The sequence below is a fragment of the Triticum dicoccoides genome, chromosome 6B, assembly GCF_002162155.2.
Source record: "Triticum dicoccoides isolate Atlit2015 ecotype Zavitan chromosome 6B, WEW_v2.0, whole genome shotgun sequence".
Classification (NCBI taxonomy): domain Eukaryota; kingdom Viridiplantae; phylum Streptophyta; class Magnoliopsida; order Poales; family Poaceae; genus Triticum; species Triticum dicoccoides.
In genome coordinates, this window is record NC_041391.1 from 50,394,296 (window position 1) to 50,408,396 (window position 14,101).

Consider the following 14,101-nt stretch of genomic DNA (forward strand, 5'->3'; position numbering starts at 1 on the left):
ATTTTCTTAGTACTCTTTACATTATGCTTAGATAAAGTATCTACGACATGGTGTCACAACCCATATCTAAGAAGGCACAAGCAATTAGAAAAGGGGGCATCGTCCAGTGAGAGAATAATATCGATTGAGGCTGAACTGCAAGCGGGCGAAATCGTCGAACATGTAAGTTCATGCTTCTCGACAACATATTTGTATACTTTATCTACCATGTTAATATTAATTATCTTCTACTTCAACTTTTCTTGGTTTTATTAAATAAAAGCACAATTGAGTTTTTTATCAATACTTTATTAGGACTTGCAAAATTAATTTAACAAAAGCCCATATTCATATCAAACATTTCACTCGTACTCCTGGCATGTATTTGTTTTTGAGTTACGCTCCATCGTTCGAATTCAAGCCACTCCCTTTGATCCGCAAATGTGATTTCATCTTCCTTCCCTTGTTTTGTTTGATGTCCATCAACAAAGATTTCTGGTCTACAATAGGATTTAATTTAGTGGACTAAGGCCTGAGGCTGCTTTGTTAGTGGCAACAATGTCAGGGATGCGCATATTAGACTTTTTTTTTGTAGTTTTAGGATTTAAGGCAAACATTTTGGATCGCTAATGTTTTTTTATATTGTATATCCAATCATACAGTTTTCACTTAGTGCAAATAATTAAAAATATATTGTTGTATACGAAAGTTCTATGCTATGATTTGAAGTGTGAAACCTTGGGAGTTGAGAGTGTAGTCACATGTATTGGACCGACCGGGTTCCCCAACATATCGAGACTACACATACGAAAAATAAAATGGTTTCAGTTCCTTGTCAACCTTTTGCCATTTTAAATATTCATTTAAATTTCCATTGCTCCATAATTTTTGGTTAAAACTTTTGCAACTTACCACTATTTGTTTATACTTGCTACTTGCTTTTGTCCCGTTATATCCTTATCCAATGCACTGTGCGTCAACAACCTATAAGAATGTCCCTCTTTCATTCAATCCTCCAAAAATCAAAAAGGAAATACTAATTATGTTGATTTCATTGCAGATTGCAGCTTACCAAACACCACCAAATTCTACAATGCCATTGTACGGTGCCATGGCAACATTAGATGTTTATGAGTCTCTGGTTGTCAAGGCGGGACAAATAGTATCTGCTGAAATCTGGGTAGAGAATTACCAAAAGGAGAAGCCTAATGATGTTAATGTTGTACAAGTTGGATGGAACGTAAGCCAGTTTTGCCTTATTGATATAAAACTATGGTATATTTGATATGTCCATATTGCTTGATAAATCTAAAGTATTTTTGCTATTTTTCTGTAGATTCAACCTTCTTACTATGGTGACAACAAAACACATTTCTTGATAGGATGGACGGTATAATCAACCTACCCATTTCTGGTTACTATGTTTAACTTGCTTCAGTTTAGTTTTTCTTTTTGAGAATATTAAGTGCATACTCCTATGTTAGTGCTAACATGGAAAGATAAGGTCAAATGATATCTTGTTGGTTTGACATCTTGTTAACCAAAAGAAGATAATGTTGATGGTGTGGCCCCTGATATCAATCGAAACAACTCAGTCATTTTTCCTCCAAATGTAGCATCTTGTAGTTAAAAGAATACAAGGATATCATGATTATTTAGTGCTCATGACACACAAAAAAGGGTTGTGCGGGTTTAGATTTGATTTTTTACCAATGCATGCTTTGTATAACCACTGGTTTTCATGGGGATGGTTAGGCCAATGGAAACAAGACGAAGGGATGTTTCGATTTGAAATGTGATGGATTTGTACTAGTTAAAAATCCTCCAATCACTCCAGGAGGTACTCTTGAGGGGAAAGCTAAGATATCTATCAAGATATTCAAGGTGTGATGTCAACTTTCTTACTATGTCTTCACTTTTTTTTGACTATTCATACAATTGGATTTATTGGCTTATGTGTTGCCTAGAATATAAGAATTTTATTTCTCAAGTTCATTGTATTTATTGGATATCAGGTTGTTCTGATATATTTTAGAATGATTTGAGTGAGAGTTTCCATACAACAAGTTCATTTCAACTATTTTCATTTTACAGAGTAACAAGAATGGAGATTGGTGGTTACACTTTGCCCATGTTGGTGAAAAGTTTGCTCCGGTGGGGTTTTGGCCACGCAGTCTTTTCCAAAGCTTATCCGCTCATGCAAATTATGTAACTTGGGGCGGCTACACTAGCTCTCTTGTGAGGACTCCTAGCCCTCCCATGGGCAATGGACGCTGGCCGGGAGGAGACTCTGCTTCATTTCAAAATGTGCAATATGTCAACAATGATGGGCATGGTTATCTTCGAATGTCTAACCTTCGTTCTAGGGTAACCGATACGACATGTTATCGAGTTAGTGAATTCATGACTGGTAAGTTCAGCTATGGAGGACCCGGTGGATGTGTTAATTAGTACCGTTATGCACTAATATATACTATCATCAATAAATGCAAGTTTCGTCTTTACTATGTCATTCCGTGAATACGGATTAAATAAATGTCGTACACTTACATTCGTACCGACATGGCATTTCAGTCATAGTTTTCTATTTCTATGTTTATCAAATATACTACTCCCTCCGTTCTCTTTTCTCTTCTACTCCCTCCGTTCCAAATTACTCGTCGTGGTTTTAGTTTAAATTTGAAATGGAGAGAGTATAAGATAGATGTTTTGGATAGTTGATATTGAACTGTTTTGGACGTTGTTTCGTTTGAGTTGTCTAAACGTCTTTTTTTTTTTGAGAAAGTCTAAACGTCTTCTAAAAGGGAACAGAGGGTGTACAAATCAAAGAAGTGGACTCCCGAACATGATTTTGGACTGATTTCCCAGCCCGGCCCGGCCCTCTACATTGCACCTCATCACTCCACTCTCTCAGCCCGCATCGTGTGGTACCTCAAAAGAAAAAAAAACCGCATCGTGTGAGGTGAGCGGTCGAGACGAGATCCAAGATGAGCAGCCCCCGCCGCCGCCTCCGCTCGCCGGCGCCGCTGGACGACGACGACCTCCTCTCCGAGATCCTCCTCCGCCTCCCCCCGCTGCCCTCCTCCCTCCCCCGCGCCTCCGCCGTGTGCAGGCGCTGGCGCCGCATCGCCTCCGACCCCCGCTTCTGCCGCCGCTTCCGCGCGCACCACCGCCGCCGCAACCCTCCCCTCCTCGGCTGCTTCGTCCAAGATATTGACTCCATCCCCTTCCAACCTATCCTGGAGGCCCCCAACCGCGTCCCGCAGGCCCGCTTCGCCTTCCCGATCCACGCCGGCGACCCCCTCGGATGCCGCCATGGCCTCGTGCTCTTCCTCCGCAATGCGGACCAGCTCCTGGTGTGGGACCCCATCACCGGCGACCAGCACCGCCTTGACGTCCCCCCAGGGTTTGACGAGGACGACTCGGTCGGCGGGGCGGTGCTCCGTTCTGCTGCCGGCCACTTCCAGTTCCAGGTTGTCTTGGTAGGCAACAGCGAGATAGAGCCTACACGAGCGGTCGCCTGCGTTTACTCGTCGGCGACCGGCGAATGGGGTGACCTCGTCTCCACACCGCTCCCTCCCAAGGCTTCCATGAGCTATCGCTCCACCTCCATTTCTATGAACCATCCTTGTGTGCTCATCGAGGGTTCCTGTTACTGGTCGCTCGCTCATGGTCCTGGCATCCTTGCGTTTGATTTGGATAGCCAGAGCCTGAGTGTGATACATCTTCCAGTAGACCTGGCCCATTTCGACTTCTTGGTTGTGCGGGCGGAGGGTGGCCGGCTTGGTTTCTTCGTTGTGCCAGGCTGCAGCGCCCAATTGTGGAAGTGGAACAGGGATTGCGATGGTGCGGCTTCATGGGTGCTGGAAAGAAGTATTGAATTGGACAAGCTGCTTACTCTGAATCCAGACGACGAGAGAGAGCGCCCAATTGTCGCGGGGTTCGCTGAGGAAAGCAATGTGGTGTTACTGTGTGGTCATCTGTTGGTGTCTTCACGCTCCAGCTTGAATCATTGCACTCCAAGAAACTCTTTAGAGTTAAACGCTGGTTTTGCTGTCTTCCATTTGAAGGGGTCTATACTGCAGGTAAAACAATACCAAGTTATTATTAGATTATTATTGTTGAATTATGTGGTTTGAGTCACAGGTGGTAGCAAGCATCTTATCTGGTTATTAATTATATGGACACTGGACAGGATGCCAATAGAATAACAAAACGAACAACAAGATTCACAGAAATAATATATTGGAGGTTGATTGGCAAGTACTATGTATAATAAGTGCAAAGGCAATTTTAATTTGTTACGTTGTTTGTTTGGGGAAATCGTTAACTGGTAGCTGCTCGGTTAGCTGACGAGTAGGGGATTAATAGGCTAATCGGCAAGTTAATCGGCCATTTAATCAATTACTCAGGCGATTAATCAGTTAATCGGCTACTCGGTGACCCTACGAGTAGGGATTAACCGGCAAGTTAACTGGTTAATCGGATGAATTCTTGAACAGGGACTAAATCTGTGTATCTCGTAGTAGATATCTTGCTTGGAGACAGATCTATATAAAATTTATTCCACACTTTCAATTAGTATGTTTGAGATGTCAAATTTTGGAATTGTAATGAAAATTAAGTCCACACATGCTTTTGTGGGATAGAGATATTAATTGTGAATTGGAAGGAGTAAATACTGTTATTGGGCTATTCTTTGTGCTGTATAGTACTCCCTCCGTTCCAAATTACTCGTCGCTGAAATGGATGTATCTAGAACTAAAATACATCTAGATACATCTATATGTGCGACAAGTAATTCGGAATGGAGGGAGTAGTAGATATGACATATGGTTCAGTTTATCTATTCTTAGTGTTGCATCAAACCTAAATTGTTTTACTCAAATTAGAGATGTGTGTTCATCTAAATACCTAATGCGCCCTCACATCTATTTGACTGTGCCTTAGAATCTCATTGGTTCATTGACTTCTTATTGTTGTAGATGCGGATATTGGTGCTGGAGGCGATGGAGCCAAACTTTTGCACAATACATAATATGATTTGCCCAGTGCTATCATAATGAGTTGATTGGGCAGGTATCTATATATCTGTCTGTAGTAGCAAAATGAAATGTTTTTCTTGCCCATTCAACGGTACTTTTTGTTTTATTTCTGCTAGTCGCTAGATTGCTTTCTTCCCCCCTGTGATCATGGGTCTTTCAAGTTTGAGGACGATTTATTTTCTGTTCCCTCAATGTGAATAATTGATATCAGCGTGCCATTTCACATTATTTCTTTTGTAGGGAAAACATTTCATGTTATTGGTGTTTTCTCTTTGTACTGTTTGGCACAATTTCCATAATTCGAAAGCATGCTGCATTGTGAGATAACTAATGGTGTTTACTATTTAAATCATGGAAAAATGTGAGATAACTTTAACAGCTTTTCCATAACTAGATATTACAAATCAGTCTGGCTGATGGCATTGGTTGCTCTGCAGCTGCAGGTATCGAAGGGTCAGGCCGTCAGGCTTATGTTGGCTGCGATGCAGAAGTGGATTATGTGCTGTAGGTTCTCCTTCCATTCTGTATGCTGTGCATGGGGCTTGTGATGCGCTCCACAAGGGAATTAACATGTCCTGGCCAACCATAACTTGAAACGATCAGTCCTGTAAGCTGCCGCCTGATTTCTGCAGGCAATATTCGAACTGGCGCGAAGGGAAGTTAACTTTGCTTTGATTGGCGCATCAGCTAGAACCGGCCTGTCCGCTGCGTTTTGTGGCTCATTGCTTGTGTTGTGCATTTCCCCCCAGCATGGTTTGCTAGTGTCCTATGACGTTTTGTCTCTTGTGTGTTGTCAAAATTGTATTCCAAAGAGATGCCATTGCTCCCATGATGCTTCTGTGGGTTGAATTAATTTGCTTATTCAGTAACAATGCTACTACTGGGACAGGCAATTTTTCTTCTTTGATGGTAAGAGATGGAACTTATAGACGACGTAATGCCGGTGCTCTGGGAAAGGTAATGAATCCTTCTTTTCTTTTCTAAAAAGATGGAGTGAATGTTGCGCTCTTCTGACTAGTGATGCAATGAATCGTTGAACTCTTATTTATTTACAGAAGCTGAATGATCCGGGAATTCCCAGAAGCACCTTGGTTTCTGAGACGGTCGCTACACCACGACTCCGCCCGCCGTGCTTGACTTTGAGGGATTATGCTACTCAAGCATCTTGCCGTGAAATCAGAGATGTCCTGGAGCACCAAGGTAAGAGAGTCTCGAGCAGTAGACACTAAGGTCCTGATTGTTTGGGCTTTTCTTATGCTTATGCAGCTTTTCCACTTCGGCAAAAAAGCCACAAAGGCTCCTAAATAGGTGCTTTTTTGCTTCGGCTTCCACTTTGGAAAAGCTGCAAAAACAGAAGCAAAAGCCCAAACAAACATGGCCCAAAACAGGCCCTCTAAAAAACTTTCTTGGGCTGTCCCCAAATCTTGAGCCCCCAAAAAAGTCTCAAACTCCAGCATCAACCCCTATTTCGCAGCCCCTATTTTTTTTGCAGCATGTCTTTTTTTCTTGCGAAAATGATCTAGATCTATTATGAAAGTTCAGAGCAAGGACAAAGCACCATCAAACAACCACTACTGTTGCCAGAACGACGCCCCTATATGGCCTCTCCCTTATCAGGACCGACTTGAACTTGTTGATGACATCCAGGAAGTCTTCTTGCACGTGTCCCTAAAGATCAGCGTGCCTTGGAGCCACTGTCGTCGCTATTGAATCCTTGAATAGATCTGAAGCATCTGAAACCAAATCTCGCTACACAATGAGAAACCCTAACCTCACCGCTCCATGGAGATGCAGGAATCTATACTGGAGCTCCATCGACTATGTCCAGATGGACGAATTCGAGGAGGATCGAAGCCCAGAAGACAAACTCGAAGAAGCACCGCCATTCACCCGAGCATCGTACCTGCGAAGACTAAAAACCCTAACATAAACTACTAACCGGGGCGGAGGTATCGGGATTCCCCTCCCACCATCGACCGCCGAAATGGCAGGCAGAGGGGAGACGAATCCACGGGCTTGCCGGCGAAATCCTCCCTAGCTGCGAAGTGTCAGGGAAGGAAAAGTTTTCCTTCATTGTCTTAACATGTACTTTATGTTTATTCATGGTTTAACACCGCGAATATATAAAATGTTTTAATTCTAATGCACATAATTCAGTCATAATCAAATCCATAGTTTCCAACACCATAATTTCAAATCAAATTCATTCCCATTCAATATCACATCGCAAAATCTCACTTCTAGTGTTTCACTCACACTTGCCCGCGGCGCTGGAACCACCGGATCCCTCTCGCACAATTCTCGTACAATTCTTCAAGCCACTCGGCGATCGGAATGTCTCCACTCAAGGCCATGTTCGGGCGAGAGCCTCGCCACAGGGGAATCTCAACTACTTCAGCGTTCACGGTTCCGGCGTTGCAATCATGGCTCGACGAGCGAACGACCATCCAGGACCTCCTCCAACAGCATTGCAACGTGCCCGGCTGTGCATGAGGCACCAAGGTGACAAGAAGCGCTCCGATTGCACCTTCTCCTTCGGCGACCAAGTCTTCATTAGGCTCCAGCCGTACATCCAAACCTCCATTGCCAATTGTGCCAACCCCAAGCTAGCTTTTCGCTACTGTGGGCCCTATGACATCATCGCCAAGGTCAACGACATGGCGTACAAACTGAAGCTGCCATAGCATGCTATGGTGCACCCTGTTTTCCATGTGTCCCAGCTTCACTATGCCATGCTTCCAGGTACTACTGTCGAGCCATAACTGCCAGTAGCATCCGCCGTCCCCGCCGTCCTAGCTACCATCATACGCAGCCGCTGGAAGCGCATGAACGGTGCCATGGTCGAGCAGGTCGTCATCCGCTGGTCTGGACCACGCCACTGTGAATGACACCTGGGAGAACAAGGCAGAGCTGCAAGCTCGATTCCTTGATGCCGAGGCTTGGGATAAGCATCTTTGCAAGGAGAGGGGAATGTCAGTGCCAATGACATGCGGGCCCCAGCGGATAGCGGTTCCACGGCCTCGCAGCCTGCTCGGCCTGAAGGTAGCGGAGGCCCAACCCAAGAGTGCATGGGGCCCGAATGGGCGTGAGCCACCTGCTGCCCACCTACTTACCTGGTTGGCGAGACAGCGGAACGCATGCGGTGGATCAACGAACCTGGCGGCAGCGGCTACTTGTTCTCCTTTCTTCTTCCCCAATTTATGTATCCTCATTTTGTACCCTAAATCGCCACTAAATTCGTGTGAGAAGTAACAAATCGAGAACCACTGTTAGGTTGCTAATACACCCGCTTCCAGCCTACCCTGGAGGCCCTCGACCGCATTCTGCACACCCGCTTCCTAGTACCCATCGACGCTGGTGACCCTTTCGGCTCCTCGGATGTCGCCATGGCCTCGCTCTATCATCCATTATACGTCGAACCAGCTCCTGCTTTGGGCCCGTGTTACTGGTGACCAGCACCGCCTATCCATTCCCCTGGGATTTCATGGTTGGCGGGATGGTGCTTTGGCCGGCGCATCTGGCAGCAGGAACTTCTAGGTTGTGTTTGTAGGCAACAACGAGTACAACTTACGCAAGCTAAAAGTCCTCTGTTTACTCATCGGAGACCAGCGAATTGGGTGACCTAGTTTCCACCTCGCTTCCACTCAAGGCTTCTACGAGTTATTTTCCCACCACCATTATTATGGACAAGTATTGTGTTCTGATCGAGAATTTTCTTTTAATGGTAGTTTTGGCATTTTTTTGAACCTGACTTCTGGCATCGTTGAGTTTGATTTGGATAGCCAGACCCTTTGTGGATGCCGTGAACAACCATTGGACCAGACAAGTTACTTCGAGATGAGTTGTAACTTATCTAGTTCAATAGTTCTCCCAGCATCCACCCCAACTAGGCCTGGACATTTGGTATAAGCCAAAATTTCGATTAGTAAATTTTCGTATTTTTATTTTTTTTGGTTACTAACCAAAAATGACATAAAAAGTAGGAAACCAAAAGTTCGGTTATCCGTTAATTCCGTTTAGTATTCATTTTATACAATGTCAAATGAATAAGTCAGCTGGGTGGCTAGCACTTGTTGCACCCTATGTTGTTATATAGCTGAGCTCCTTGCCCCCTTGAGCCTAGCCACGCGAGGTGGGACTAAAGAAGGCAACAAACTGGCTACAACATCCATCTCACTGCAACAAAAATTCCACAAACTGGGCCCGTGTGGAGGTGACCAGTTCGGCCCAAAGGAGTTGCACGTGTTAGACGCCCTCCCGTGGAAATATTTAATCCATACCGACATGGTGGGCACGTGGGAAGCACATTTGGGTTGTTCCTTCGCACATTCTAACCTAAGGTCGGTTTTCTTTCGGTTAACCATAGTAACACCAGACCAATCGAAGTAAGTTCGGTTCGTAGAAGCAAAAAACCAAAATTTCCTGTACAAGTATAAGAAAATCAAACACTTTTGTTTTGTTTTGTTTCAGCATCTGTTCGGTCTTTGGTTTGCTGGTTTAATATGATCTATCTGGTGCTATCATGATGTATTAATGCTGAGTTGCTTGAACTTTGAGCTTTTCGCATAATTTCCATAACACCAAAGCTAAGGATTACTATTTGGAATGGTGCGAAAAATGCGACATAACTTTAACGACTTTTCCATAGATGGATATCACAAATCGGTCTGATTGATGGCATTGGTTGCTCCGCAGGTATCAAGGGCTAGGTTTTCGTTGGCTGAGATGCAGACGTGGATTACTTCCTGTAGGTTTCCCTTCCGTTGTGTATGTTGTGCATGGGGCCTATGATGAGGGAATTGACCTTCAAATGTGGTAGCTTTGGAACGGTTAGTCTTTTTTCTTGATGGGTTGGAACGGTTAGTCTTGTAAGCTATGAGCTGCCGTGTCTGATCTGCGCAAGCAATATTCAAACTGGCAAGAAGAGAAATTAACTTGTTTTTTGAGGTAAAGAGAAATTAACTTTGCTTTGGTTAGCGTATCAGCTAGAACCGGCTTGTCCACTAAATCTTGTTCATTTGCTTGTACCGTGCATACTCAGGCCCGGTTCTGTGATTTTGGGGGCCCGGGGCGAATTATAACACGGGCCCTTAGGATTTTTTTTTTGATGTCCCTAGATAAAAGGTCGGTCGTGATGGTATGTATACAGGGAGAAGATAGTTTCATTAAAAAAAATTGAGCATGGCTTTAAAGTCGTGTCTTTGCACTTGCCCGTGGGCACCGTGTGATCTCCTATCGATATGGCCTTGTTGGAGGTTAGTTATAGCGCATCTCCGGCCAACGCGCATAAAAGGTCAAGCGTTTGTTGCAAGCAGCTAGACAAGCCAAATGTTCAAACTGCAATGACACACACTGGTGGAGGACAAGGTATTTCTTTTATGACGACGCGTAAAAATGTAACAAGTACACCCAGCCTATAGATACATATTGAGCCGAAAGTAGGACATCAAAAAATATACCGCATAAAAAATGAAGCTGATAGAATAACCAGTTGTTTATATATAAAATGGAATTAACCTTCTTAGAAATACATAAATTATTATGTTTGATACAAAGCGGCGAAGCCAAGAGTATCAAACTTGTCGTCTGTGTTTTGCTATCACTGTGGTGCGGAATCCTCGGCGCAAACGCACCGACGGCCGGAGGACGAGCACGACTGTGACAGCAGCGCGTCATCGATCCGTTCATGGCCATAGCCGTGGCTGGACAAACGCGAGGAGTATCATACCAGGCAGCGGAGATGTGACGCGGCGGCGGCCCTGCCGCGGCAAGTTGGATGACGCACGTGAGGACACCGATTAGTTGCGATGGAGTATATGCAAATCGGGCTTTAGAAAAACGATGGTAGGAGCCCCTTTGATTGTTCGTAGCATGGCTGTTGTCGTCGAGTCTAGAAGAAAACTGTTTTAAAAGTCTAGTTATATCGGCGAGTAGGAATTCTTTTTACTCCTCAGCCCTTCGTCGCTCTAGATAAGGAATTTTGACGTAGGTGTTTTGAATTACTCCTCTTCCCCTTCAAACTTTTTTTAGGATCACGCAGTTAGTTTTTCATTCGTTGGTTCTCAGCTCTTTTCATCCGGTGCATTTCTCGTCAAGTTGACTCGAGTCTCTTCATCTTTGGCAAGTTCAATCCTCAGTTGTTTTCTTTTTCCACCCGCCCCCCATTTTTCTTCTCGGAGCCGGAGTCCGGAATCGAGTATCCATCCTACTCGTGCGAAGCCTTTGCATTCTTTCAACCGGTGTTTTCTCTTCAAACTATTCGTCGGTTCTCCCTTCCAAGTTGCCTTGGTTTCTCGCCCTCCCACACTCTTCTTCCCGGAATCTGAGTCTCTTTCGAGCATCAATTTCATTCGTTTGGAGCCTCTTCAGTCTTCCCTCAATCATTTCAACCGGTGAATTCTCGTCTCGTTTGACATTCTTCATCTCTTTTTCTTTCTGGCGGATTCAATTCAAGTTTTTTGTGTTGATCGTATTCTTTTCCTTGGATCAAGTGTTTTCCCTTTTCGTTCGCCTCTCGCCAGTTTATCCTTCTGGAGTGCTCAAGACATCTCAGGAGAATCGTCTGTATTCAAATTAATTCGAGGTTGACACCTCATTCAAGTCTTTCAATTGTTCCGGTGCATCATCTATCTGTTCAACAATCCTTTTTCAACGATGTTTTCTTTTAGTGGCCCCTAACCCACAGGTCTTTTTTCAGGATCTTACCTGACTCTTCTAATTTCTCGGAGTTATTCCCAAATTCTTTTCAAAGTGTGATGTAAGACCGGATTCCATCAGTCACATGCCTTCGCCAAGATCGCTTTCAAATTCTTTTCATTGTTAGCTCAACCTTTTCTCTTTTCATTCTTCCAGAGTGTCTCAACAATTTTTGGTGGTGTTTCCCATCATCATTTGAAGATCGAAGAAGAGTTTTTTCTCTAAATCTTGCCCATTCTCTCGAAGATTCGCGGTTCTAGTTTCATGTTATCCTCTCGAATTATCCATTTGTCAGATATTCTTTTCTTACCCATCCGGAGTATGTCAGGAGTTGTTTTTCCGTTTCCTTTCACCAGAGGCCATCATTCCAGAAGAATTCTTCGTCCTCACATTTCAGCTACCGTTATCCAATTATCCCGGCGCTTCGTTTAAGTGCTCTTTAATCAGCTCGAGTTCTTCCCGTTCTCTTGTATCTAAATCCACTCCGAGCATTTTTGTTCCTCTAATTCTTCCCGGTGATTCATTCTCTTTCATCAGTCATTTTCGAATTTTTACGGTGGTTCCTCCAGATTCCTTTTCCTTTGTTATCATATTAATCCATTCATTCTTTCCAATCCTACCGGTGGTTCATTGAAGACCTTCCTCAAGGTTGCGCCATATACCTCTCAATCCTTTTCCAACAAGAATAAGTAGTATGCAAAATCCGTTGCTTGTCATCAAGTAAATTTGATGAGGATAGGCATAAAATAAATCTTATTCTTATTTCCTCGAAGTGATTAATCCCTTCTTTCGGAGTTTGTTCTTGATGAATACATTCTAGTTCCAAGCGTTTTCATCTTTTCTTTTCCGGAGTTCCAATTTCCTCGGCCATCTTGTCGGAACCTCCATCTAAATCACCGCAAGGCTTAATCTTGTTCTTTCATCCTTCTATTCTATCTCATCATCCTTTTGTCACCGGAGTTCTTCATGGTGGTTCTGCATGCTTTAATTCATTCTTTCAAGTGTTCATCAAGAATTTTGTTGGAGTTCAAGTATCTTTTCTTCTCGTGTCTCGAAGTGCAAAGAATTCTCCGTTTTCTTTTGAAGTGGAGTTTTGCATTTCTTTGTTCTTCTCAGATATTCAGACATTTGGTTGTGGCATATTTTCACCTCAAGTTTTGAGATGTTTTTGGTAAGCTTATTCTTTTGTTGTTGATTTCCTCAACAACTCCGTTCTACCCCTTCCTCTAAGGATGCTATCGAATTCTTGCGTGGTGGAAGTTCTTGTTCAATCATCTGTTCTTTTCATTCCATTCTTTCAGTTCTTCCGGAGGCATTGTGTTGTTCATCTCGTCAAGTGTCATCTCATCTTGCGAAGTTCATGTCTCCATTCCTTCCATTTTCAGTTGGAGTGCTGCCCAAATTCTTATGTTCTTATTCCTTTCCTATCTTATTCTAACCGGAGTGGTTTTCAGAGTCTATCTTATTCCGTGAGGTTTTGATTCTTGTCTTATTTGTCGTTCCTTTTTTCTGCCCGTGTGCTCTCGACTTTGTTCATCTTCTCTTTTGTGTTCTTACTTCACCTCTTCCTCTTTCTCTTCCGTCTCGTTCCTAAGATCTCAGGACGAGATCTCTTGTTAGTGGAGGAGAGTTGTAACGCCCCGAGTCCAATGTGCCAGGTGTCTTCCAGTCATTCGCTGTCGTTGCCATGTCATTTGCTTGCATGTTGCACTTTGCCATGTCATCATCTGCATGTTTTTCAAAACTTGCATCTGTTCGGGTTCCCCCGGTTCTCTCCGTTGTCCGTTCTGAGCCCAACCACACTCGCACGCACCCGTCGCCCCTCATAGTCCTTGTTTTGTGAGCCGCAGAAAAACGTTCTCGGAATGGGCCGAGATTTGCCGAGTGGCCTTGGTATATCACCGGTAGACCGTCTGTCAAATTTCATTCCATTTGGAGGTCGCTTGATGCCCCAACAGTTAACCGAGTTAACCGAAACCCTCTTCTATTTGCAGCCCAGGACCCCTCCACAATAGCCCAATAGCCCATCCAAACCCCCTCCATGCTCTCCGTCGTTGTATCATGATTGTGTGGGTGAAAACCACACCTCATTTGGACTCTCCTAGCTCCCTCTACCTATATATAGGTCCCTTCCCCCAAAATTAGCAGTCCATACCTTATAGTAGTCTTCCTCCTCGCGCAGCCGAACAAAACCGCCCCCGCCGGACATGTCCACCGCCTCCAGCCACGTCGCTCCGGCCAATCAGGGCCTGCCACCTCAGCAGCCGCCGCCTCCACGACCTATCCGTCGCACCACGCGTCTGCCCCGCGCCGCCCCCACCGCCGAGGCCCGTTGGGCCCAGCCACGGCTCGCGCGCCCCTGCGACCCCGCTCTGCTCCGC

At 44.5% G+C, this 14,101-nt stretch overlaps 2 protein-coding genes across 2 annotated transcripts in view; both read left to right on the forward strand.

Moving 5' to 3' along the window:
* Nucleotides 1–2,483, forward strand: part of LOC119320700 — a 3,874-nt gene extending 1,391 nt beyond the window's left edge. The window contains exons 2-6 of the mRNA XM_037594673.1: nucleotides 32–162; nucleotides 1,040–1,219; nucleotides 1,316–1,369; nucleotides 1,735–1,863; nucleotides 2,074–2,483. Of these exons, the coding sequence (XP_037450570.1) occupies nucleotides 32–162; nucleotides 1,040–1,219; nucleotides 1,316–1,369; nucleotides 1,735–1,863; nucleotides 2,074–2,430 (851 nt within the window). The 3' untranslated portion in view covers nucleotides 2,431–2,483. The remainder of the gene's footprint in view (nucleotides 1–31; nucleotides 163–1,039; nucleotides 1,220–1,315; nucleotides 1,370–1,734; nucleotides 1,864–2,073) is intronic.
* A 483-nt stretch (nucleotides 2,484–2,966) lies between these two features.
* LOC119320701 (putative F-box/LRR-repeat/kelch-repeat protein At1g11620) lies at nucleotides 2,967–7,130 on the forward strand. The gene is made up of 5 exons (XM_037594674.1): nucleotides 2,967–4,064; nucleotides 4,965–5,058; nucleotides 5,462–5,981; nucleotides 6,080–6,224; nucleotides 6,819–7,130. Exons 1-2 carry the CDS (start codon nucleotides 2,967–2,969, stop codon nucleotides 5,040–5,042), a joined length of 1,176 nt encoding a protein of 391 aa, XP_037450571.1. The 3' UTR covers nucleotides 5,043–5,058; nucleotides 5,462–5,981; nucleotides 6,080–6,224; nucleotides 6,819–7,130.
* The last annotated feature ends 6,971 nt before the right edge of the window (nucleotides 7,131–14,101 follow it).

Coding starts and splice junctions, on each gene's coding strand:
- LOC119320701 (XM_037594674.1), top strand. CDS start 2,967: ATGAGCAGCCCCCGCCGCCGCCTCCGCTCGCCGGCGCCGCTGGACGAC. Junction 4,065..4,964: donor TGAAGGGGTCTATACTGCAG/GTAAAACAATAC, acceptor TTATTGTTGTAG/ATGCGGATATTGGTGCTGGA.